A 27006-nucleotide genomic window follows, 5' to 3' on the forward strand; every position below is an offset into this window, starting at 1 on the left:
GAGAGCCACGCTGCTTTGGGAAGACTAGGAGGCACGTGGTCTGAAGAGGGAACCTTGTCGCTCCTCCAAGGGAGACGCTCTATCCAGCGCCCCGGGCTCGCTTACCCTTGCATCCTCTCTATGGTTCGCCCTCGAACAGCGTCGGACTCAGCCGCACTAGACTCGTTTTCTCTGTCGTTCTAGCGCGCAAAAGGTCTGCACGGGGGAGGAGACGGGAGGGATCTGATCATTTCCGGGTCAAGGCGGGGTTGAAATCGCCCCGCTCTGCTGCTCCCCCTCCCAGACCCGCCGAGGCCGCCGCCGCAAGAGCAGCTGCCGCAGCCCCTTCCCGCTGCCCTTGCCCTCCTCCCGCCGCCGCCATCCCGCCCGACCGCCCCGGCTCTCTCCTCCTCCCCTCCCCCCGTCCCGCTCCCTCCGCCCGCCCCGGAGACCCGCGCACCGCCCGCCCTCCCTCCTCCCGCTCCCCCCGTCCCATCCCCTTCCCCCCCACCCGAGTGAGTGAGTGAGTGAGCGAGCGAGCGAAGGCGCGCGGCCGGGCCCAGCTACCCCGTCAGGTAAGGTCTCTTCCGCCCCCCCATCCCCACATTAATTTTCATCTTTCCTTCCGAATCCCCGGCCTCGAGTAATCTCATTCTTCCCTCGACCCCGTCTCGCGAGTCCGGACGGGTACCTACGAAAGCCCGAGGATGCGCTCGCGGCCTACTGCGGCCTACTGCCGCCCGAGTGCGTGTGTGAGGCGCCGGAGCCGACGAAGGGGGTGGGAAGGGTGGCCCTCTTTCCTCCACTTGCGCATTGGGAACTAGGGAGCCCGCGCGGGACCGTTGTTGGGGAGGGGGAAAGAGTTGGAGAGGCCGCAGGGGGCTGGGAGGGGGGGCGCTGTTGCTGCGTCACATTGGGCGGGATCTAGGCCCGGGCCGCGCGTGAGAGAGAGAGGGGGGGGGGGAGAGAGAGAAAGGGCGGAGATTTCTGCTCTGGGAGGGGGAAGGCGAGATTGACGCGAGCGCGGCCGGCTGTGAGTAGGAGAGAATGGAGGAGGCCCGCTCGCGGGCACCAGCGAAGGCAGGAGAGCGGGCGGGCGGGCTGGCTGGCTGGCGCGCGTCGAGTAGAGAGGCCGAACGGAGGAGGCGGAGGGAGTGGAGGAGAAGAGAATGGCATCGCTGCGTCTGGTCGTTTCCAAACGCGGCCCGTGAGCGACACCGCGCTCTCTTCATTCTCTCCCCTGCCAGCCAGCCATGAGGGGGAAGCATTGAAAGAACTTTTTAGAGTTTCTAACCAGTAATCAAATCCTAGGCCTGTTTCTGCCCAGGGCCTTTATAGAAATAGAGTCATTTCAAAGTTTTGGCGAAATGTGTAAAGATGTGGTTCTAACACCATACACACACATGGGCTCACGCAGGAACGATGGGCAAACCAAGGTGGGAAATAATACATTGTGTGCAATAGGATTTATTTATTTATTTATTTATTTATTTATTTATTGTATTTATACCCCGCCTATCTAGTCATTTCGACCACTCTAGGCGGCTGAAACCAAGTAAATAGGTCACAATTAAAGTAGGCCCCTAGAATTAGTGGCACTTACATAGGTATTGACTCATCAAATCCCCTCTGATTCAATGGGCCTACTCTAGTTGCAAATTAATTACTGGATTTCAGACAGCCCTTAAGTATGGAGGGACAGTTTTATCAGTTTGTTTATTCTTGGGAATTATCAGTTTAGGAGTGGGAAATAGTTGGAAATCTTTGGGGAAAATGAAATATTCCAACTAAAAGTTTACTTGTTTGTTGCAGTGATATCCAGAACTTAGGATAATTGGTAAATTGGCCTGCAGTATGACACAAAAATCTGTTTGTAGATGTACATAGTCCTTTCCAAGTGTTTGGTTTTGAAATTTGTGTTAGGTTCAGGTAGATATTCCAGTCAGTGTAGTTTTGAAGCAGGCACTATTGAGACAACTGAAGAAGAATTTAGTCAAGCATTAAATAATGTGCTCTACTGTATGGAGCAATTAGTATAAAATAATATATATGGCAAAATTAAATTTTATGCACATTTCGATGTATAATATTCTGTACTCTGTAGTTTTAGCCTTTTCTATTCTGCCAAGTGTTAAATTTGTTTTTTTCACATGTTTCATGGTTCGAAAAATAAAATAGTTTCTGTTGGGAGTTCCTTGCTGTTATGTTTTGCCCCATGTTTTTGGCACTAATATTTTTCTTTTTAAAACATCAGATTGTCTTAATTTTTTAAAATTAAATAGCAGTGTTTGTCAGTTTTACCATGTATAGCGGATGAAACAAAAGCGTCCTGGCACCTTTAGGGCAAACAGATAGGTTTCATGAAATAGAATCCACTTCCTCAAGACAGTTTTCTTTAATCCTTCATTTCCTAAACCTATTTATGTAGTTATTTCCTGTTGCTGAGCAGTAGTGTGGAAAAGGCCAGTGTAAGTGCAAGAATTTTACTTTCTCAGTGTCTCAGGGTTGAATTTTCCAGCATTAAAATTAGTTATGGGCTCTACCAAATCAAGTCATGTATTTCAGCACATGGGCAAGCACGTAAGTAGTCCCTCAGATATTAAATCAAGAAAGAGTTTCAAAATCCTTCTATAGAGGGAGCTATGAAAGTAACTGGGGATCATCTGCTGAAGCCGTAGTTGGCTCAGCAGTGAAGCTGAGACATGAAAGTGACAATTGATCTGTCCTAGCAGAGAGGGAGATCACATTGTTCAAGGGAGATACTTTGGGGATCAACTTTAACCAGTAGTCTCCACCAAGCATTAACACATTTGGTTATCAAGTACCCAGTGTGTGAATAAACACATAGGTGTAAACCTCTGGGCATCCAGTGATTAGTAACAAGCACTTGTAAATCTCAGTTTTGACTACTTGCCAGTGGTATACAGCTTGAGGGTTTCCTTCCCTCCCCCCCCAAGACAGAACTTAAGTCTGTTTTGGAAATACATAGCCATTGCCCTCTGTATTATACTAACAATCATATTTGAACAGAACACTAGAAAGTTTAGGCTGATATCTTTAAAAGGTAATTGTAAGCAAACAGTAATAATGAATTCATTTTTCCCATCAGAAAATATTAAAAAGTGTCATTTTTCTGTTGTAGTTTGATTTTCTCCCAGCGACCAAAGATTTGACCACTGACTAAGCCTGACTTAACTGAACATAGCTCAAGATGGACACTGGTGTTATCGAAGGAGGTTTAAATGTCACACTTACCATCCGCCTACTTATGCATGGGAAGGTACTTGTTTTTCCTTGTTTGCTTTAGCCTGAAACTAGGTCACAGGAAATGTCTTGGAAAACCCAGTTGTCTGATCAAATTAAAGCATCAGTTTGCTCTTGGCAAACCGTGTTCTTTGCTGCAGAGTGCTTTGTTAACCCTAGTGGAGGCTATCTATAACTTAGCAGTTTTAATAAAGCAGTTGGATATGTCTTGAAAAATGTTTTGTCCACTTTTGTTTGTAATGAGTTTAATTGGATTTTTAAATAATATTTTGGTAAAATACGATTCTGTCTCAGTGTTATCTGTGCAGATGGTTTATTAGATTTTTAAATGTCAGCATTTTGTCCCATCAGTTTTTGTTCTGTTTGTTTCAAGAGTGGGAATTTTAAGGCATTAGAAGGATAACTACAGTGAAGAGGTGTGCTTGCATCCCAATGATAGTGAACTACAATTTTCTTTGTTATTGCAGGAGGTGGGAAGCATCATTGGAAAGGTAGGTTATCCAACTTAATTCTTATTATCTTACCTCAATTCAGATTGCAAATGTAAATAACCAGTTTTTCCCTCTCTTCGTGTTTTTCTTTGTGTAGAAAGGAGAATCTGTAAAGAAGATGCGTGAAGAGGTAGGTCTTGAGAACAAGAGCAGAAAAAAAACCTGGACATTAAATAGGACAGCGAGGAATTCTATAGATAAAAGAAGCAATCAGATACTAGCAATTTTTACAGGGACAAGGTTTTTCTTGCTCAATTTGGCCATAGCAGTATATGGCTTTTCCAAAGTGTATCAGCTGTGGAACAAGGAAATTTTCAGGGGAAGAAACAGCAAACACTTTTTTTTTCAACTTTTGAAAGCCATGATTATGGATTATGACTAAAATGGGGACTGGTATCTTTTGCTCATTTATTGAGGAGTCTGTTTTGCCAGATTCAGCAGGTCTTATTTAACCAGACAATCTAATGGAAGGTGGGTGGAGAATCATAAAGGGCAGTTCAGTTTGATAACTGAAACTTTTTATCTTTTCAGAGTGGTGCTCGCATTAATATCTCAGAAGGGAACTGCCCAGAACGGATTATCACTCTTGCTGGACCCACTAATGCCATCTTCAAAGCATTTGCTATGATCATTGACAAACTGGAAGAGGTATGTGCTTTGATTAGATAAACTTTGGGGATTTAGGACGTGAACAGAAGAAACATGGGTATACTCCACTTGTAACAATGCTGAGATAATGTATGTTTTCATTTTCTGTATTTCCAGTGGTACTAAACATAGGGGAATATGCTACTTCAGACATGAAAACAGTAAACTTAATTGAACTTTGGTTACCAATATAGCTTTTTTTTTAAAGAATCCTGGAACTTTAGGTTTTTTCAATTATATATAAATACTACCAGAGCCTCATTTTTGGAGCAAGAGGATAACACACCTTTTGTTGAACATGAGCCTTAATATAGCTAAAAATGTTCAACTAAATTATATGCTGTTTAGATTATTACTGAAGAATATGAAATGGGATCCTGAATTTGCTCCCAGTTTTAAAAGCATTTCCTAAACAAAGTTTTGGTCTGTGGGTGTTTTCACCAGAGGAAAGGGAGGAGATTGCTTTCATTGTTTCATCCGTTGCCTTGGCAAAAACATGACCCAAAGGATTTGGGGTCATTCTGGAACATAAGGAAATGGGGTAGATAGTTTGGGGGGAATTGCTCTCCTTCTATTAGTGGAATTCTCCACTGGAATTCAGTTGTGTCTGATCAGAAAGAGTGGTTCCATTTATGGAAGTTTAGTTAGAATTCAACCTGTTGAGAACGTCATGTGCCAGCAAAAGCAATTAGTTGATTTTTAAACTGTATGCTTTAAAGAGAAACTCCATCACCTTTAGAAGAACCAGAAATATGACTAAGTAATCTCAAATTGATGTGAAGCTAAAACTTGCAGTTCATTGGACCTTCAACATATAGTCATTACATAAATTTTTTGCATTAATCCTCTTTCCCTGTGAAGCCTTTTGTTGCTCTATAGCCAGGGTTTTTGAAATATGTGTCAGAGCTCCAAGCAGCAAGAGCAGGTGCTTCTGATTCCTTCATATTTTCATTTGATGGGTCGTCCTGATGTCCCCAACACAGTGCATTAGTCTGTTCTGTCACTCATCCCATCAGAAGAAGTTGAGTGGAACAATAATCAAATAATGTGTCTCTGCACCAATCAGTTTCATGCTTCCACGGAGCAATAAACTTGTAACTTCCCATGGCCTGGATTTAAATATGCATTTATTCTTTTGTAATTGTTGTCTACTTCCTCTTTAATCTGAAGAAACTCAGCTCTTGTTATTTTTTCATCTTTGACTTAGTTTCAAGCTCACATTGAAAATTGACAAGTAGTTATTCTAGAGTGTAATAGGTTTTCAGTTTTTAAGAGTGAATATTCTGATGTTGCAGTTTTGAATTTGGATGAAACAACAATGAAGTGTTTCCTGGATTAGTGACTTGGGTGAAATTATGTGCTCACTTGGTTAATACCTTCACCTCTTGTCAGGACTTTAACCCCTGATTGTGTAGAGCAGCTTCAAGCTGGCTTGTTCTGTAAGCCTCAGTTTTAATTTTAATAAAACGGGGAGGGAAGGTTTTAGGAAGGTGGGAGGCTACTTGTCCAGTGAAATCTAAATGTGAGTAGGGTTGTCTTGAAGCCAAGTAGCTGATCACATGAAACACTGCAATTTGCTGGTATGCTTAGTTGTGCCTCTTTAACTTTTGAAATGCACTGCCTAAGCATTGGCAGAATGTCAGTAATCTGAGAGGACTTTTTCTGTTGGCTCTACCTCCTGAAAAGCTCGACTCCCTGTCCTTGACTAGGGCAAGATGGTGTCCCATTATGCTCCTGGCAAGGAGATTTGCAGTGTGTTCAACACAGTAGCTGTTGCAATAACGAGAGTTTATATTCTTACTCTATGCTCATATTGACACTGAGATTGTGTCTGAGGTTTTAGAGGGCTGGAATATAAGAACTGGCATAGGGAGATAATTTTTGTGTACTGTTGCTAGACCCTGTAAGAACAGTGGCTTTGTGTTACTGGCCAATTCAGAGTTAACTGATCCGTTTACCTTTCCACTTCTGGTTTTATAGTGGAGGTTGTGGCTACTACTTATCAGTCTCAGAAGAACAGCGACTTTGCTCTGCTTTTATAGCGATTTTGCATAGAATTTGTCAGCAACTGTGTTCTTGTTTTATTCTGCAGAACAAATATCTAGAAAGTGTGGGGAAGAAATCCCAAGTGTTCTAAAAATTCTGTCTCCTTATATAGCCAACAGATCGAGAAAATGTGCATGCTCTAGGTTCTGCTTGCTCTCAAAGTGATTTATTAATGGTTGATTAACATGTTTGTCTGCTGTGTACACAATTCTTGGAGGATTTTATAGTACAGGAGAATGTATTGTCAGCTGAGATAACGGGAGAGGTATGAAGTTATTTAAACAGCTTTGCTAGTTTCAAAATTATTATTGCTTCAGCCTAACAGTTGACTGTGTGTTTCTGGCCGAGCAGATTCAGTAATAGTTATCTGGGAAGAAAGTATAAATATTAGTAGAGGTGGAAGTGATGGTTTATAGTAACAGATTAAATGCTTTAGTTTCAGTCTCCTCCTACTGCTTACTCTGCCAGAACTTCACCTTTTTTTTGGCCTCCTAAGTTTCTGAATATTGTTAGCATTCATATGAACAAAGAACTAAAAATAAACTAGTAATCTTGGTCTTCATTAAATCTTCATTTGTTTGAGATTTGTTTATGTCTGTTTGCAGGATATTAGCAGCTCAATGACCAACAGCACAGCTTCTAGCAGACCCCCTGTTACTCTGAGACTTGTGGTGCCCGCCAGCCAGTGTGGCTCTCTCATTGGAAAAGGAGGCTGCAAGATCAAGGAGATAAGAGAGGTGTGTGCCGAACTCTGTGAGGTTTGATGACTACTTCTCTCTGTCATCAAATGCTTTTTTCATTCTTCATCTTGATCTTCTCCTTGCCAAATGTATTCAGGTTGAATACCACACATAGACTCTGTGTCATATTGCTTAATACAGCCACTTATATTTAGTGCTTGGGAAACTGAGATGGAGGGCAGCTGGAGCCAGGCAATTTTTTTTATTTTTTATTTTTGTAAATTTGCCCTCTGTTCTCGGTCTCTCGTCCTCTATCTCCAGGATCAATTTTGTTGTGAGATTAGTGGCAGTCAGACGCCTGCACTGAGTTAGCTGATGCTTTTATATTACTTAGCTCAGGTTATTTTTTAAAAATTGTGTACCTCCTGCTTCTTTGAAATTTATCTGGACTTGGAATAAAGACTTGCTATATGCTGTTCATTTGAACTTGGGCTTTGTTTATCTGAACTATTGTATTCTGGGAAGTATAGCACAGTGGCAAGCAGTCCTGCTTTTATTTTATGTTGTGAGTGTGCAGTTACTGATTTTCAGTTCATCATATTGTGGAACAACGGTAAAAAAATTATCTATTTAAAGTATTTCTACCCCACCTTTCTTAAAAAGGAGCCAAGGCGCCTTACATCCTTGAAATACAATATTTAAAGCTGAAAGCAATGAGTATACAGTGGACCCTCTACTTACGGAATTAATCCGTATTGGAACGGTGGCTGCAAGTTGAAAAGTCTGTAGGTTGAATCTCCATTGACCTACAATGCATTGAAAACCTATTAATCCCATAACTGGCAGTTTTTATTCTATTTTTGTTCCATTTTGGTTTTTTTCTGGTCTGTAGGTCGATTCTCTGGCTGCAAGTCGAATCTAAATTTTGCAGCCAGAGAAGTCTAACTCGAAAAGTCTGTAAGTCGATCCGTCTGTAAGTCGAGGGTCCACTGTACAATTGTGGTTTGCATCATTAAAATATAATATTTAAAGCTGAGAACAGTGACTATAAAAAGAAAGCTTACGTCGTTAAAATACATTATTTAAGTTAAAACAATAAGTTTGTAAATACTAAAAAGGAACAAATAGCACTCTGAGAACCAGTCAGAGAAGTAATGCATAACAATACTTCTAAAAGTCACTCATGTAGCCAGTTACTGAGAGAACGCTTGCCTGAAGATAAAGGTTTTCTGAAGGATAGCAAAGATGGGGCCAGCCTGGCCTTCTGTGGGACGGTCAGAGTCTTGGAATAATGACAAAGAAAAGGCTCGACAATGGAAAATTTGTCGTCTGATATTTCCTTCTTGGCCTCAAGCGTGCAAATACTCCTTTCCCCAAGTTAATTATGAGCAAAATAAATGGATTATATGAAATAAAATAAAAGATGTGTTGCATTAAATTTTAATAAAGTGAAATATGGAATGTATAAAGTAGCATGGTGAGGCCTGTTTGACTGAGTTTTATTTTACTTGCAGAAATTTGTAACCATAATTAAGATTAAGGAGTAATATAGGTCGGGTGGTTGAGGCAGGAAAATATTTGCCTGGTAACTGCATTCTGGAACCCCCTGTTTTGGGATTTGACCTTCATTTCCAGAGTATTTCACGGAATTTGCAATGCTAACAATTTTTCCTGTTGATGAAAACAGGATTTCTAAGAAATGTGGAATCTCATGCTAGAACAGTGTAGTAGTAGCAGTAGTAATTGTTGTGTGCCATGAAGTCAGTTTTGACTTACGGTGATCCTTTTCAAGGTTTTCAAGGCAGAGAGTACTTGGAAGTAGTTTACCATTTCCTTTTGGTGGCACCCTGGGACTGCACAGCTTGCCCAAGGCTACACAAGCTGGCTTTTCTGGGATGCTAGTAGGGAATTGAACTCTCAGCCTCTGGCTCCAGAACCAGATACCTAACTCACTGAGTATCCAGTATTAACAACACTATAGTAAATTTGTGCCCCTTGTATGGCTAGCAGTAGTTTGCTTTGAGCAGGGGGGAAAGTTGTGCTGTTCTTGTGTATTAGAACAAGTAGCAATGCTATAAGCCCTGTAAATCCTGATGTAGGATCCCTGACTTGGTATTTTCAATCTTAAGAGCACAGGGGCACAGGTCCAGGTGGCAGGAGACATGTTGCCCAACTCTACTGAAAGAGCGATCACCATTGCTGGGATTCCACAGTCCATCATTGAGTGCGTTAAACAGATCTGTGTGGTCATGCTCGAGGTGAGTAATGGGAATGGGGTGGCCTGTTTCATAAGCTAGAAGGCTAGTATCCCATGTAGAGGGATAACTTTAGAAAAGTTTTGCAGGAGAAGGGGCATGTTACTAGGTTGGGGCCAACTGCTTTCTAGCTAAAGGACAGCAGGTAACGAATTCCTGTGGTGCCAGCTGCCTCTGTGTTTTTGTTTCATGAGGCAGCAGCTGGAAGCTTCATAGTGCTTATACAGCTTGGCTTAAGTGATGTTTGGAAAAGTCTTTGGGGACTTGATGGTAGAGAAACCAAGGGGTATCTATCCATGGCACTCACTGGCTAAGAGAATCCAGTTAGTGTAAGAGCAGCTTTAGTGTCCAAAGACAGTTAGACTGCATCTGAAGGCAGTTCTTGTTTTGAAGTCAGAAGATCACAAAAATGGCAGCAGTGTAAGCTCATGGCAGTATGCATGGGGGAACAAATCAAAGACAGTAACAACATTGCTGCTCAACACAAGATACAGGCAAGATTATCTGTTGCACAGTTTTCTTGTGTTGTGGCTGTGTGTGGGTGGCTTGGCTGTTGCCCCTCTTGGCACTTGTTTAAGGGAAGCTTTCCTCATATGTCTGCTTGGTTCCAGATATTCCCATTGGACTAACTAAGGAAGTTCTTTGAAACAATAGCTTTTCCTGTGGAAGGCTGTCTGGAAGCTCAGGCCACAGACTAGTTAGTCTCAGGCTTCCAGTTTGCCATCTGCTACAGTAAGCTAATACAGCTCCAGCTCAGACAGTTCAGAGACTGATCAAAGGAGAAATGTACAAATCAAAAATAAAGCCGTTAACTTAAATACGTCAGAAATTCATAGCCTTTTCATAGTTACTCAGTTTGTAATCTGGTGCATAGAATCTTTAGTAATTTATTACAATTTTCCTTTGACTCTCCCATAATCTAGTCTCCCCCAAAGGGTGTCACCATCCCCTACCGACCCAAGCCATCCAGTTCTCCTGTCATCTTTGCGGGCGGTCAGGTAAGGCCATTCCTCTTGTTGGGCATGGGTGGGGGTGAGAAAGTAGTAGCCTTACTGAGCTTCAACACTGCCAGCACACATCAAACCACTCTGCATGCTTTATCACCTGTGCTGCCCACCTGGCCAGCACAGTGCTACCTCTGCTGCTTTGGTTTTGTTCTTTGGAGGCTGCTCTCGAATGGTCAACAGGCTCTGAGGTCCTTTGGGAATTGGTATAGTCAGCACTTTTGGGTTGGGGGAATTAGTTGAAATTTGAAATCGGCTCCTGATTAGCAAATTCAAATTTGCCTTCAGTTTTGAGGCAGTGTTAAATTAGAGATTGTGATAGGCTTTGAATAATGCAGAGCAATATTTCTAAAGCAGCAGGGGCTGAGTATTGAGAAGAACAGATATTGGGACAACTAGAACCCAGAAGACTGGGGAAATGAGGAGGAGATCCTGTTTGATGTCATAATGGTTTTGAGACCAAAATCTAGAACATACCAGGATTGCATTCATTTAATAAAGTGATAATGATTTGAGGCACAGTTTCAATGCCACCTTCCTTTTAACTATGTCTTAAGGGATACACTAGCCTAATAACATGCTAAATATTATTGAATCTGACTGGCTCTCAAATACAAGTCTGTCAACTGCTTCAAGCACATGGAAAGGTGAGGCACAGGTTTGGGTAAAACAGGACACTGTTGTGGCCATTGTAGGATGGGACTTCAGTCTTCCAGCTGGCTGGAATCCTGGTAACCATTGTCATGTATTTTTCTTTCTATGAATCTTGCTTGCTTGAATGGGCTGTGTGAGTTCAGGTAGATTCTGCAAGGCATTTTAAAAGAATAACCAACCCTTGCAGATACTTGTGGCCATTGAGGGATACAGATTCTGTGTGAGGTTGAGGCATGCAGACCTGAGAAGCAAAATATATCTCAGAACTTCATGACCTGGGAGGAGGGCTCTTGCATGAGTATATATATGGAGTGGAGTTGGAACACTGAGGACTTGGTCACTCGACTGCTTTTGAGCACAGTGCCTCAATGCCCACCTGTAAGCTGTAATGGAAGAGGGCTACGTTTGCAGTGCAGATGCCTTAGATGTGGATATGGCAGTGGGGGGAGAAACTCAGCAAATTGGAGACCATGAAGGTGTGAGGGATGGTGATGCTGGATGTTAGTGGATAATTTTCAGTCAGCAACAGAAATGTAGAGGCAACAGCTGGACAGGTCTGGCTGTAGTGTGCTTGATGCTTATACATTCATATGCCATTTCTTTTGAGATACCTGGCTTTTAACCTCTTGCTGGGGGAAAGGTGCTGTCACCGTCTGGTTCTTGCCTCAAGCTCTTCCCTTTTTTCCTCGTCCCATTCATATTACCTACCCTCCCGAGGCTCTTGACAGCTTGATAAGCGGTAAATTGAGAATGAAAAGGCATATGGGCAGTTACTGAAGAAACCTGTTAGAGTTCATTTGCATCTTAGAGGCTGGTCTTGGTGGCAGGGTCTCCCTATTACGGTGTTAGAGAGCAAGACAAGACTGTGCCCATACCCCTGAAGGTGCAGTTGGTTGCGGGTTTGCCCTCAGGGAAATCTCATACTGTTGTCTGTGCTGCTGATGCGATGGGAGCCAGAGTAAGCCAGTGTCTGTCTAGTATAGGTTAGCCCTTGATTAGAGTAAGCTTTATATGACTTTGGTGTTAGTGAAAGGTTTCGGATTGACAGCCCTGGAGACTGAAGTCCTCTATTTATCCACAGGACAGGTACAGCAGCGGCAGTGCAAGCTACCCCCACACCGCCCCATCAATGTGCCTCAACTCTGACCTGGAGGGACCACCTCAAGAGGTGAGAGGGGAGTTCAGTCTCCATGGCCCATTCAATCCTTGGCCTCTTTGAGACTGCCAACAAGGGTGGCAAGACTGGTGGCGGCGGCTTGTGCTGTGAACTTATGTTCACTGGGAACTGGATTCAGGCCACCAAACAGTACCTGGCAGGCTAATAGACAGCCTTGCAGGTGGTAACTGCTTGGTCAATTCCAACCCGGGCTGCTGCATTTCTTTCTGTGCCCTGTAAGTGAGAGACTTGTACTCCCACAGCTTCCCTTAGTGTTAAGCAACTCCCTACACAGTGACTACCTTGCTGGGTTGCTTCAGTACGGGAATTCCCAGAACCGTCATGTTTGGCTGCTGCTGTTCTCCCTATTCTTGCAGATGCATTTCTGCCATCCAACATTGGGCTTTAGTTTTCTCCATGGCACGTTCCTTAGCAGTAGGGAGTGTTGGGGCAAAGTAGTGGGTGGGGATGAACACCCAGCTGGTTCCTCTTAGCTTTAAAAGCAGTTGGAGGCATAGGAGGTGATAAAGTTTCCCTTTCGGGGGGTCTGGTGTGGAGCATATGTAGGGCAGGAGGGCTTGTAGCACTGTCCAGTCCTCCACTACACAACAAATCTTCACCTACGACCAGCTGTTAATATCATCCTTTTTGTGGTGGGGACTAGCTTCCCTTCTCACGCTGTTCACAACTAGTTACTTCAAGCAGCCCCCTTAAGAGACCTGCTTTCAGGCTCCCTACCAACAATTCTCCCCCTCAGCTCTCTGGCTTCCTGGCTAGTTGAAATCTGTCTGTCACTGGGTGGCTGTCCAATGGTTTTTAATAGGACTGTTTTCCTCCTTTTTATAGGCCTATACCATTCAAGGACAGTATGCCATTCCACAGCCAGATGTAAGTTTTGTTTACACTTCTTGTCTTGAAACCACCCCACTTCTCCCTTCAAAATTTCTCCATGCTTTCTCAACAAACAGCTTTAGAAGTCTGTTTTAATTTGATACCGCCATCTAACCTAAAATGATCCTCAAATTCGTCCAGCACTTCCTTGTGTAGCCAATCTTAATCTGTCCTCCTTTTTCTGCCAGCCTGTGACATACATTTGCACAGCAAAGCTTGGTATACTTTTCCAAGTTTCTGTTCCCCTCCCCTTCACCTCTCAATATGACGCAAAATCCCTCCAAATAATTAAAACAAAACTCCATGGTATACTGTCATTGTGGTTCATGGTAAATGGTGTATAGGGCCGTTGATGTAGTGCATTTGGTGGTGGTGGTGGTGGAGGAAGAAGAGGAAGAAAGGCTGCCCTCAGACATCTGCTTTCATTCCAAACATGATGCCCAACACATCATGTAGTAACTCTGCAGTTGTGAATAGAAGGTAGTGGGGCTTTCGCTTGGAATGCCTTTCTTTCCTTGACACGCTTCTTGCTACTAATAAAGCCATTAGCAATCTTCACGATGTAGAAGGATTTCCCCCCCTCTGTCCTTCTTTACTAATAATTCCTGGTGTTTGGCTGGATGACACACTTCTCATGAAAAGGGTGCATAGGAATTTGATCTCAGCTCATAGCATAAGTAGAGCAAGAAAGAATGGGACTGGAATGAGTAGGCCTAGTGGGGATAGCTAGCAACTTGTGCTGTTAAATACTGGGGAGAGCATCTGACTCCATCCTAGTCACTCATGATATACCTCTCCCCTCCAAATGCTTGACAGAGTCCTGCATGGTGTGCTCCCAAGCACCACTGCAAACCAGTCTCTGTGTTACTTTGCCTGTTTGTGCTTTGTCTCCTAGTGTTTGTCACAACTCACTGCAGGTTCCTTCTGTTGAGCCAGGGTACTTTGAGATGGGTGTTGGCCTCACGCCCCATGGTGCTGTTATAAAAGTGCTTTCTTTCTGTCTGCACCCATCTCTGCTCAGGGAAGCGCTTGCTCCTTAACCCAGTCTCCCTCTTTCTGAACTTCTGCCCCAAGAGGGGCAGCACTTCATGCTCAGCTTGCAGTGTTTGTTTTTCTTTGAAGTGTGTGCTGAACAAGTAAGCCTGCAAAATTGCTAACATCAGTTTTTCTCTCTCCCTTTTTAGCTGACCAAGCTGCACCAGTTGGCAATGCAACAGTCACACTTTCCAATGTCTCATGGCAACACTGGATTCAGTGGTATGAAATTTCCTTCTTTCTTGTATTAGCTAGCAGTCCACGAATCATCTTTAAGCTGTCAATGCAGATGCTGGCCTTAAGCTCCATTGTCTCACTGTAATATAAATAAAAACCCACATTTTGTGGGATGATCTTCACTGTCCTTGAAACAAGACACCATTTTGCTATTAAGCAGAATCACCAATCTGCCTTCCCCATTACTCTTTCAGCAGCTTTGCCAGTTACTTCATAGCTTTCAGTGCAGCAATCCTGACAGTTGCGTCAAATAGTTAAAATCTTGTCTTATGGCTGAAAGTCCAGTAGGGCTTCAGTTAGGACCACCACACTTATTTTCCCTTGTATCTTGACAGGCGTTGAATCCAGCTCTCCAGATGAGAAAGGCTATTGGGGTAATGACCAAAAAAACACCTGTAGTTATTCTGTTGTGTGTTCATATTGGTGGGAGATTCTTTCCCAGTCAGCAAATTCTGTTAACCAAATCACAGTGCAATATACAGCAAAATGCAGAAAGCAGTGTGGGTTTATTGACTAAGTTTGAGGAATTTCTCTTCACTTGTGAAAGAGATTTGACTGGGACCTGTGTTAGAATGTAATGGAAGCAACCAAATCTCATTTAGTTGCAACGTTCTTTGCTTGGGAAGGTAATAGGTCAAGTACAGATGTTTAGGCAATAGCTAGCTTGGATCTATAAATACATGTTTTTCATGGTAGTATCCTTTCATTTGGGCACCACTGCTCATACCTTTGATGCTTGTGATATGTGAACATTGACTTACAACTGATGCTTGAATGGAGAGATAAAAGCGCATGATTTTGGAGGGGGGTGTCTGTTTTTGCTGCAGTTTTGTAGGAAAGTTGTATAGAAGGTGGTGATGGTAAATTTATTTTGTGGACATTGAACAAACTTGGGAGTTGTCATTTTCTTCCATCTGGCCTACTAAAAGCTATTATGTCGGTGTCTGCTTTATAACTAGAAATTTTAACTGTGGTGCTTAGAAAGAGGAAAGGGGGGCTTGGATTTAACACCGTATGTCTTGCTTGTCAGTTTGAACCTCTTCAGGATAGCAGTTTTTCCAGCAACAAATGCTAACCTCACTTACTTCGCCTCTGTTCTGTTCTTGCCTTCTCTGCATTACGTTAAACTTGCCTTGGTGTTTTTCCCCCCGTTTTCTTTGTCTCAGCAGGTTTGGATGCATCAGCTCAGACTACTTCTCATGAACTCACCATTCCAAATGATGTAAGTATTTTGTAGAGATGCAGAATTTTGGTTGCCCTTGGATACAGGTGGAGGTAGAGAGTCCAGGTTCCACGTGCTCCTGGGTTTCTGCCAAGATTTCCATCAGAGGGGATCAAAGCAGTAGGAAAATAATACGAGCTGTGGAGAGTTACAAGTATTCTCCTCTGTTTATCAAGCTATTTGGTGCCCTATGGGTATTTTAGACTAGCATGGCTCCCTGCCAGCATGGCTAATTGTCAGGCTATGGGAACTGGAAGCCCCTTCTCTAGAAATCAACATTCATGCACCCAACCAACCATCTAATGGGCACCAAGTTGGTAACCCTGCTGTATGTATTTTTATCTCTTAAAAATTAAAGTGTCGATGATGGCTTTGGACATGTAGACTCCTTGTCCAGTATGCTACACGGGTTTTGTTTTGAAGTGAAGTGCAAGTACATAAAGAAATGTATGTGATTTGAAGCTCATGTGGCTGAGACCAGTGCATGGACCTCTTCATGGCACTGAGAGCGTTACATACAAAAGAACAATGGAAACAGTTGTTTCACTGTTAAAGTTTTGCAGCCAGCCTTCTGCGGTGACCTCATCCTGCCACAGTGAAGTCGGCCACTGAAACTGGGGAGCCTAGACTTTAGATATTGGAAACAGTAAGGCTTCTTTGAGCCCTAATGTATTTGTTTTGTTTCTGCAGTTTAATTAGAGCTGCAGTGGTGATTATATTACTGAAGTTCATTTACAAATAATGTTCAGTGTCCTGTTTTCCATGAGTTACGTTGGTAAAGTAGTCCAGTAGAGCAGAAGGTAGTCTTGAAATACACAGTGGCTGTGAGGATGCTTGCAGAGAGTACTGGACTAAGTAGATACCAGTCTGATCCAGCAAAGCCTGTCTTCCTTGATCAAAACTGTGCACTCTAGATTAATTAACTCTTAAATATGAAGGGAACTGGGCCTTGCTTATGCTGGGTAAGATTGTGTTATTGGTGGGTAGGGATTGTAATGAAAATTGCACAGATACAGATGCAGCCTGCAAGGATATTAGCTTTGTAATGGAAGGAGAAAAAGGTTGGGTGCATGAATGTTGATTTCTAGAGAAGGGGCTTCCAGTCATTCTTCTAAGCCGGTGTCGCCCAACCTTTTTTGAGTTGGGACTGCCCCCAAGGTATTTTTAATGGGGTAAAGAAAACACATTGAAAATACATTTTTCAGAATGTAATTCTACCGTAATACATTAATAATGCACAGTAATGGGGGGATTTGCCTCTATCAGATAAAATTCGAGAAGGAAAAAACGTCAGTACACTTTGAGTTTAATTTACTTTTTGCGTGTGGAAGTGACCCTTCATGTCTCCTCCCCCACGGCCCCTCCCTCTCTCTGGTTCTCCTCTCATCTTTTTTGTCCCTCTTACCTTCTTCCTCCATGACTTGGAGAGGGGGAAACACCTCCCTTCCCACCTCCCTTCACTGTATTGCCATCACCTCACCCAGAAGAGTGGGAGATTCAGACAGAGTGAAAGGTGTTACTGCCATGGCAGCAGCAACTTTTTCAGTTCTGCTCCCATCTTGGGCATCAGTGTTCACAGCAGGCACTGTGCAGTTGCCACAATCAGGCATCTTTGAGCTCAGGTCTGAAGGGCTGACATCAGTCCACAAACAGTGGATGCAGAGGAAAAAAGAAAAAAGAGTGAGAGGCTCTTAATGAGTACAGTTTTTAATTGGCCCAAAATAATATTCAGAATGCGCTCAGATGGTATGAAGTAGTACATGCCTTGCAGTGCTTCCGTCTTGCCTCTTACATTCAACTGTGTCAAAACAAAAGATAGATCATCACATGGCCGCTGATGCAGGAGTTATAATGTTGAGGAAGCTGGTAATCAGCAAATCAGCTTATTGTCTGCAGACAAAATACAAAGCCAGAATAGGCAACATGGCACCCCTTGGATGGCTTATAGTACAATTCCCATAGTCCATAACCATTTACTGTTTGGGCTGGAATTTAGACAAATTCTATAGGATTTTTATATAGTTATATAGAGCTATCAGAATTGTATAGGAACTAGTAGGGAAGCCATATGAAGGGGAATTGGGTTGCCTACCCTAAATGTTGAAGAGTTGTGTGATAAGGCTGATAATCTAGGTGACTTTTCTGTTTATAAACAGTTAATTGTAATCTGTTGGAGAAACAACTTGAAGGATAACTTAAAATTTGAATACTGGTTTCTTTAATATATAGGTACCAGCAGAGGAAAGCAGCTTATTCTAAATGTTTTTCAAATAATTATGTATCAGCTTTTCTACACATGGCTCTGTTCTTGCTCAGGAATAAAAATGGCAATGCAAAATGAGCAATTAATTCTCTTGGAATCTGAAGCTACATATAACTTTTTTTGCTTCTCAGCTGATTGGCTGTATCATTGGGCGTCAAGGCGCCAAGATCAATGAGATTCGCCAGATGTCCGGGGCGCAGATCAAAATTGCCAATCCAGTGGAAGGATCTACTGACAGGCAGGTTACCATAACTGGATCTGCAGCCAGCATTAGCCTGGCTCAGTATCTAATTAATGTCAGGTAAGTTTCTTCAAAAGGCATGCTGATTTTCAGTGCATGTATTGGCAGAACTGTGGAACACAGTTTCTTTTAACCAGGGCAGTATTCTGAAAGGCTGTCTCTTTGAGTTGATGTAGAACTCTCCAGGATACCACTTGGACCCACCCCACCCCACCCTCTCACCCAATGCAGCAGTAGGAGATCAAAGCTTCTGTTTTGCGCAACTGACTCCTCTATTTGCCAGTATAGAAATAAGAGGGAGAGGGAGTAAAATAAATCGAATACACAACAAGAACTCCTTTAGCTGTCACCTCATGGTCTGTCTTTTACTAGAGTGTTTTTGGCTGGTGCCAGGAGTAATCAGCACCACTTCTTGAAATTCCTGTATCTAAATGGAGGTAGATTAACTATGTGAGGCTTAGTCTATGTAAAAATTGCTAGGCTTAGTTGATGTAAAAATAAGATACTTATTTTCTAAAAACACAGCTGATGCCTTTTTCTAGGAGCCTGGAAAGCTGTGCAGTTCATTAGCACAAGAGAGGAAAGCAGAGAGCCAGCACTGCCCCGGGGGACGTGGCTTTATGCACTGTAAAAGCTCCTGCAGCTCCTTTTCTCCCTCGCGGCTCTTGCTAGCAGCACAGTTCCATGAGGAGCTTATGGGCTGCAGCAGTGCTATGCAGCTGACAGTGGCTGCTCCTCAGGCCTTGCCCTGAAAAAGCCTACTTGGCAAGCAGCCCTCTGCAGCTTTGGAGCAGATCAGATGATCTCATAAGGCAAAAGTAAAAGCATCAGCTTAATGAGGAGTGTTGGCTTCAATAATTAAAAACCCAGGCCTGAGCAGCTGGCATTGTGTGTCCTAGATTTCCGCCTGCCATCTCTGCTGTAGCTGAAGTACTCCTTGCAAAATGGCAAGCTGAGTACTGTATATATCATTTGCAGGCTTGGCTTTTGAATATACAGTGGGAAATTTTTTTCTGCCATAACACAGATACGAAAGCTAAAAAGCGCCCGCCCTCCTCTCCTATTGAAGAGTCGATGGTTCATAGCATTGCATGAGCCATGTTTGCATACATATGTTTGCTCACTATGAACATGCTAAAACAATTGGATTACTGCACTGTCGTTAATGCCTTTCTCAGAGGAACCACGTGTGTCTCTAAATTCCTTGGACAGAGTTGCATATATTAAGGTGCCCAGAAACTGTTGCTTCTGTTTAATTTCAGTGGTGCAGCAGTCTGGCTTAGTGACTCAGAACCTTGGTATAGGAAGCTGGTTGAAGTAGATTCTTGCCTGCCAACAATGGACACTGCACAGCCTTTTTAAATGCCTTGCTACTTACAAGTAGATAGTTTTCGACTTGGGGATTCCATTTTGGAGGCTCAGGCAACAGTTCTTGTTGCGTGTGGCAAGCACTACCAGTTATGCTGTACCTGCACTGGTACATTCTGCACTTTAGGGGGCTTCAAGAAGGAAGGCTGCTTTGTGAGTAGCTTGACAGCACTTGCAAATGGCTGTTGTCAGAGCAAAGATCGCTAGTGATGACTTAACTATAATTTGAATCTCTCAGCTAATTGGAATATTATTCATACAGTGCCAGAAACCTCCCCCTGTGTGTAAAAGAGCTGAAAACAGCCTATGCCCACAGGATTTCAGTATTAAAACATTGAAAGAGAAGTGCTATATAACAACAATCAGTGTTTTGCATTGTTGTCTTTATGCTTGCCCTCTAAATTATATTTGCTTGATGTGTGCACTATTCAATATATTTGCGAGACGTCCAGTGGGTCAGGGCTGGCTTGGCATTAAGTAGCAGGGGTCAATCATTCTGAGCAGATTTTGGAAGAGGCACAGTCCTTCTCATATCTCACCTCTCTTCCCAGAATGCATTAGAAAAGAAATGAATCTGGAGTTAGGGCTGGAAGCGTATTTGGCTTCCACAGATGGTGCCTTTTTCCCCCAGTGAGCTCACATAAGGCTAACAGTTAACGCTGTAACGTTGGTGAAATTAGATGGTGCAAAATCTAAGAGAACAGTGGCCATAACTGTTGTCTGCTGGTTTTCTGAATGTCCTGAAAAACTCAATTATTGGATTTCCTCAGGCATTTAATTGTAAACAGATTTACAATTTGACCTGTGCTTGAATTGGCGATGTGACTCTTCTGTAGAAGCAAGTCGCTCTTGATGCCTTTCAGTAAATTTAGAAAGGCTTGCTCAGAACCTCAGCTATATAAAGCAATACTGTCTAGTAAACTCTTTGTAGTTGTAACACAAAGTGATGTAAGCCTTCGCTCAGCTGTGTGGCTTCTGTTCAGATTTTCTTCTTGTCATCTGGTCCAATTCTAGAGAATGGGCTCCTCTGTTCCAACAGTGGAGGAAACTAGGTCATGTTAAATTTCGGGGAGTTGTGCATGGAGCTTGCTCCATTAAGGCTTCCCAGATTGAGCAGAGCATAACACACAGAAGTGGTTTGCTATCTAAATGCATGTTTGGAAAGCTGGAAGGAGTACCAGACTTTGGACATTAAGCATAAAGGAACATTTGTGTAGGCAAGGTGGCGGGGGGGGGGGAGTGGTTTCTTGTAAGTACATTTGTGTAAGAGATAAGTTTTTTTGCCTGCATTATGTTTGTGCTTAGTATTTCACTGTAACATCAACACAGTGTGCTCCATAGCTCAGGGCTGATGTAACAAAGTTGTTGCTTCTGAAATCCAAATGCCACTGAAAGCTGGCACTCTTGTTCATGAAGGGGATTTGACCTGGGACTTTAGGGGGTTATACTTTGGGGTCTTATCAATGGACCTTGGTGCACCTAGAGAATGTTGAGATTCCCTTACAGCCAGCATTCTCTCCCCATCCCACACCTTCTGGTTATGCTATTTCTAAACTTTCCCAGACTAGGGCTCATGCTTTTAAAAGATGTTTTGTGTCCTGTGCTTTTCTGTGTGGTGTACCCACCCACCCACCCGTATTTTTGTTCCTTTTTTCCTCTGTTACAGTTTAGAAAGCGCTAAACCCTCCTCCCAGGCAGCCTCCGTCACGATCCCCGACCACCTCAGCATCAACCTCTCTCAACCCTCCACCCCTTCTTCTTCTTCCTCCTCCACCACCACCCCCTCGCTTGCGACAGCAGGGGTCTCCGACGCACCCTCCAGCCTCCCCAACCCTCTTCCGACCGCCCCCTGTGTCTCCAGTCTGCTTGGCATGAAACCCGTCCCTCTCCTGGCTCTAAATGTTGTGTCTGCTGCTAAGGGTGCCTCCACCACTTCAGCTGTGCCATGTGTTACTAACAAACTGAAAACGGAAAAACAGAGATTCTCTCCTTACTGAACGTCTGCTTGTGGCCTTAGAGGAACAGCAGATAGTTTTTCAGCCATGGGGAGTCCTGTAGAGGAGACTTGGAAGAGATTTTTTTTAAAACTTCAAAACAAATGTGAGCTTGTGATTCCTTTAGGATGGAGTTTCTTTTTGCTGGCAACCTCCACTAGGTCAAAGACAATTGAGCAAGTGTATTAATACGTTTTGAAGTCCAGTAGTGATCTTCTGATGTAGCTTGTAGCTGTTGATTTCGTAGTTTTGTTTGCATTGTTACATGGAATAAGATGGGTGGGGAGGGGGTGGGTAGGCGGGTGGACGGGCGGGAAGGGAATGCTAGGGTCTGTTAACAAAAAACTAATTTGCAATTCCTGGGTTTTAACCTGTGCAAAGAGGCTACTTTGGCCAAATCTGTCTCAATGTCTGTCTCTGTAATAAAGCTGTCAACTTTGAGAGAGTATGCACAGATGTGCCTGAATTTGGACTGAACTATGTGACCTTAGCTGTTTGAATATTCACATTGCATCCCCAGGCTAAAGTGTTTGAATAGATTCTGGCCATTGTTCTATAACAGCTTTCTCTGACCTGTGGCCCTCTGGATGTTTTGTACAGCTACTCCCTGGCCATTCATTGGCTGTGCTGGCTAGTAGTGGTGGATGGAGCAGTCTTAAAAACATCTGCATGGCACCAGATTGGGAAGGAAGCCCTAAAACTGAATCCACATATTAATACACCTCATTTAAAATGTATGCCTTTTCCTCTGTATTCATCCTTCCCTTTGTAAAGACTGTGGCAGACCTTTCAAAGGGTCAAATGCTTTAGACACCTGATTTGCTCCTTACCCAGGACTGCATGAGCTACTATAACAAGCCAAGACCACCTGAAAGCAATGCATACAGTACAATGAATACCCATAACACTGCTGCACGTGGTAGTTTCCTGTATAGTACATTTTAAATGGCAGCGTAACATGTGAAGCTGAGTTGGCTGATGTTTAGGCCTTGGAGCAGGTAGCTCAGAAATTAGAGATGTAGTAACTGACAGCAATATATGTTTTTGACAAATGGGCATAACATCTTAACAGGTAATTCTTGGGGCTGTAACTGGTATAGCAAAGTTGGGAGGAGGGAGATGTAGAGGCCAGCAAACAGATTTCAGTTATCCCAGTCTTTTTGCTTGTTCCTGGGAGCCCGCCTTTTCCCTCCATTGAGGATTCATTGATAGTAAAGTAGAATGAACCCTTGGCAAGAAAGAGTGACATGCTCTTGTGTTTAGCATGATGGCAGTTTGTTCTTTCTTTTGCTGTCTGCACTTTTTGCTGTATACACCTGATGTTTAGCCTGGGGTTGCCACACAAACACTGAAGATGCTTGCTTTTTTTAGCAGCTTCTGGTGCTTCTAACCCTTCAGAAATTGAGGCAACGTTGGGTATGAATGGTGACAGAATTGCTAGCAATCTTATGTTTATCCTTTGTATTTAAAAAAAAACCTATTGGAACAAGTTAAAAGTGCTATCTGACTGATCTGGGACAGTTTCACACTTCGCATTCAGGGTGAGGGAAGGTCCTGATTCTGTCGTGGGGATGGGGCAGCCATCAATTAGTTGATTATGCAGTTTTGTCAAGCCCTTTTTCCTTGATAGCAGGAATCTTTTTAAGTGCTTGTTTCTGCAGTTTGACTTTCACAATTGTAACTTTTTTTAAAAAAAACTGTTCTGTTCTGTAGTGTAAACACATTAAGTAAAAATTGTCCACTCTTAACCAAGTTTTTGGGTTGGCCATTTGTTTCCTTGAGTCATGCACAGGTTGACTGTGAGAGGCGATTTGTTCTTGACTAGTGCGTGTTGTATTTTGTCCAAAAGCTCTTCGTTCAAGCTGCACTACAGTTAAGCAATAGTAGTGACCATATGGTGCTAAGAACAGAGGGAAGCTTCCTTCTGCTCCCATTTTTCTGTCCACTGGGCATCCATATCTGTTTTAATTACTGTGCCAAACTTTACTACATTAGATCTGTGTTAAAAGTAGATAAATGTTCTGTCAATGAGGATTTGTAAGTAGGTACACTATGCAGGCGTTATTTCTAAACAATCTGCCCAGGAATCCTGTATACCTGTCTATATTTGGAAATCCTGCCCTTACCTCCACCATTTTCCACCACATTTTTTATTCTGTATGGAATAATTAGAGATTTTAAGGCAACGGTTTAAGCGGTAGCTGGGGCAGAGGAGTGACCAGAAGTAGTTTAAAGACTTCAGGTTCTGCGTATACAGCTAGCCCCTTTCAGAGACATGCAGATCATTTGAGCTCTGATAAAGAGTTTCTTCACAGGGCAGTGCACACATTCTCAACTTCTAGCAGTCTACTTTGCTCCATGACTTGCTCATTAATGCAGTGGAAATCCTCTGCTTGAGCTGAATTTGTTAACATCTTGCTTGAAATTGCCAAGTAACCTGGCTGCCTGTTTTGCAGAGACAACAGTGGAACTCTTTTTATTTCAGTGTTAGTGTTCTAACTTGTTTTAGAATGACAAGCTTGCCTCCACTTTTCCCTGTGCCCTTATCTGCAAATTATTTAGCAAAAACTTGGCATCCGGTCTTTTTGAGATGTGTTCAGCGGACAGATACTCGCTCTAGAGCACACACAGACACAGTTATTATGTGCATTGATAGGCAGTACTGCCACTACAATCCTTTGTGGTATTCACATTGAGGGTGGAAGCTGATTCTCCTAGAATTCCCCCTTCCCTTATTGTCTCAGAGATATGATCAAGAACAAAACTTTTAATTGTGCTGCTAAAAACAAGAGCACTAAATGTTTCATGTGGAATGGAGTGCTGTGCCAGAGAAAGAGATCCTTGGTTGTGAATATCCGCACTAATTTGCTAAACTACTGGAGAAGTTTGTGGCACCAGGAGATAATGCTCTTCTCCCTTTTCAGTATGTGGAATAACTCCAAAATGAGAAGTTGCACAGACTTGTTCATCTGTTCATTTTGCATGAGTGATTCCCATTGCACGCTTTACAGTTGCATATATGGTACTGGAATTCTACCTACTGCTTTTGGAATATCTGTAGGACTCCTTTAAGTCACAGATAACCCTCATATTGTCATAAGACTGGGAGGATATTTATGTGATCAGCCCAGGGGGGTGGGTCATTCACATCCTTTATGGCACGATTGAATGAGAAGCATCTCTGTGGTTGGGTCATCTAAACATTAATCACAGTAGTGTGGGAGCTGTTTCTACGTGAACAGCACTCGTACAGTTAGGAAAGGTCTCAAACGAAGGTAAGTTTTTTTATAGCTTGGTTTGCACTCATTGGATCTACAGACCCTAAATCCTTGAGGATGTAAAATGTCTCACAGTTAGGCCTTCAGTCTTCCAGGAGGGGGTAGTTTTTTCCAACTCTTGCATAAACATGGGATTCATACCAATGCATACCTGGCAAGGTTGTTAAGGACGTCTGTCATAGAGGAGCCAACAATGTTGGTGTTCCTATATTTTGGGTGCATAGCCAAGCATTTGTCCTCCTTGGCTATGCTGGCCAGAGCTGATGGCAGTTGGAGACCAAAGAACTGGACGGCTACAAGTTCTCTACCTCTTTTTTTAAAGTAAGCAGTCTTTCAGTGCACCACCTTGATTTAACAGTGGAACAATGTGTGCCTTTTCTATGCAGTGGTGTCAGTGTCACAGGGATTGTGAAAGCAAATTCTGAGTGAAGGAGTGTTAAAATGACACTCGTTCAGCAAGAAGCTCTTCTAATCCCAGTGACTTTGATTGATCCCAGTTTAAAGGTGAGACAAAATTTTGTAGCCAAGATAACTATTGTTTGGCTTTAAGCAGCTGACAAGTGACAGGCTTTATCATAAATTTATCACATATTGCTCCTTAATCCTAGAGGTGTATTGGGCAGAGTTAGAAAGAAGGGAATGCTCTGGGTGTATATATTTCAAATCTGCCTTCAGCTTACCTTTTAAGGGTCTGATGGTAGGTCCTTTTTTTTCCTTGCCTGCTGTCACCTAATCATCAGATGACTACTTGCTTTTATGGGCACCTTTCTGCAGGGATGAGATGTGCAGAAAGGTAACCAAGGAGCAGCTAGGTGTTACATGTGTGCCAGATGCTCATAAAGAGGGCAGTGCATGATGCCTGCTGCTAACAGCTCACTGAGTGAAACGAGCTCTGAACTGGCTAGAGGCCCCACCATGAATTTGTGCGGAAGGCGCTGTATATTTAGGACACTGCAGCTGTGGGTGAGTGTGGGAGAAGGTCATTCATTTGAGTGGTGGGAACTATTGTTTTTGCCCATTGTGGCTTCCATCCTGAACATCTAAGTGACAACAGGGCATTAAGGGTCATTGCTGATCCAAAGATTACAGCTGCTTTTCTCTTCCTTTCCATGGATGGGGGTGGGCTGGACTCTGGCGTTAATCTCTGGGCACATAGTGGCTTTGTTCCTGCCAAACTGAACTAAAGAACAGTGTAGGCCACTTCTGATTCAGTTACAGACTTTCTGACTCTGAGGTAGGAATGGGAAGGAGTTGGTTTTGCATCAGAAATGTGGCTTTCAACTAATCTTAATGTGTTAAAAGGCCTTTAATTTCTGTTCTCCTTATAGGCTTTCTTCGGAGACTGGTGGAATGGGAAGCAGCTAGGACAATGCAACCGCCTCACTCATTACCTGTTTCTGCCGTTCATCCCCCATGATCCATCTGTGTAGTTTCTGAGCAGTCAGCAATTCCAGGTTTTAACTAGTTTGTAAATTTTCAGTTCTACATGCTTTACCCATCCACTCATGATTTTTTTTAATTGCAGCATTTTAATTCCTTTTCTCTGTTCAGCTGTTAAAATGCTGATTCATATTTTAGTTTATAAGCTTCTCCCCCTTCTTGGCTCATGAAGTTTTTCTGTTATGTCATGAAATGTAAGAGTGGAATTAATACATTTCAGTTTAGTTCTGTAATGTCAGAAATTTTTCAAAAAAATAAAAAGATGGACTGGAGCTTTTTCCTTGTGAATACAAATGTGTGGTATTCATTGATTACCCATCTGCCATACCCTGAACTGTCAAGAAAAAATCTGTTTAGGAATGCTAGAAATTGATTCTGCTGCAATAGTTTTATATGGGTTAGGGAGAGGAGTATAGCTCACCAAGAAGAAAAATGTCTCTGTATAGGAGAGGGAGAGGGAAAGCCAGTTGCATTCAAATATCCATAGATCTATTCACCTGTGGGCTGCAAGATTGCTTTGACTCTCAGTTGGTGTTAGAAGCTGTCTTCTCCTACTTAAAAAATTAATGGAGGAAGAAGAAATGAATTACATACCCATTTGATGTTAGATTGCCCCTAAAATATGGGCTGAAGAAGCTTTTCCAAAAGTGTGTATCATAGGTATAACTTGCTGGCTTCAAACTATCCAAGTGCTTTCCTAAGGTCTAGGCTTTTGGTGGCAGCAGGGGAGAGACGATGCTTTCCTTGTCAGTATTCCTAAACTCAACTTTATTTTTTTTTAAAAAAAGCTTGCAAATGGAGGTTACAAGTTGTGAAGGCCAAATTTCAGTTGTGTTTAAATAAATCAAGCTAAATCCATA

General features: G+C 42.8%; 1 protein-coding gene across 29 annotated transcripts; it reads left to right on the plus strand.

The window, feature by feature from the left end:
• On the plus strand, positions 1 to 26418 carry PCBP2 (poly(rC) binding protein 2). 29 transcript variants are annotated; one of them, XM_078384632.1, is made up of 15 exons: positions 1 to 193; positions 3122 to 3259; positions 3711 to 3734; positions 3832 to 3864; positions 4266 to 4382; positions 7034 to 7165; positions 9238 to 9366; positions 10287 to 10361; positions 12103 to 12189; positions 13024 to 13065; positions 14253 to 14325; positions 14676 to 14714; positions 15507 to 15562; positions 17957 to 18126; positions 21101 to 23180. In XM_078384632.1, the coding sequence occupies exons 2-15, from the start codon at positions 3191 to 3193 to the stop codon at positions 21429 to 21431; spliced, it is 1377 nt and encodes a 458-aa protein (XP_078240758.1). In that variant the 5' UTR covers positions 1 to 193; positions 3122 to 3190; the 3' UTR covers positions 21432 to 23180. The 29 variants fall into 29 exon arrangements, with proteins under 29 accessions (XP_078240758.1, XP_078240761.1, XP_078240763.1 ...); XM_020784496.3 differs by lacking the exons at positions 1 to 193; positions 21101 to 23180 and adding exons at positions 283 to 554; positions 26035 to 26418; XM_020784497.3 differs by lacking the exons at positions 1 to 193; positions 21101 to 23180 and adding exons at positions 283 to 554; positions 26035 to 26418 and having other exon boundaries at positions 15510 to 15562.
• The last annotated feature ends 588 nt before the right edge of the window (positions 26419 to 27006 follow it).

Source organism: Pogona vitticeps, chromosome 2 (genome assembly GCF_051106095.1).
Source record: "Pogona vitticeps strain Pit_001003342236 chromosome 2, PviZW2.1, whole genome shotgun sequence".
Lineage (NCBI taxonomy): Eukaryota > Metazoa > Chordata > Lepidosauria > Squamata > Agamidae > Pogona > Pogona vitticeps.

Bases quoted from the DNA above. Each gene is read 5' to 3' on its own strand.
- PCBP2 (XM_078384632.1), top strand. From the start codon at position 3,191: ATGGACACTGGTGTTATCGAAGGAGGTTTAAATGTCACACTTACCATC. The intron at 3,735-3,831 runs GTAGGTTATCCA...TTCTTTGTGTAG, and splicing joins TGGGAAGCATCATTGGAAAG to AAAGGAGAATCTGTAAAGAA. The intron at 3,865-4,265 runs GTAGGTCTTGAG...TTATCTTTTCAG, and splicing joins TAAAGAAGATGCGTGAAGAG to AGTGGTGCTCGCATTAATAT.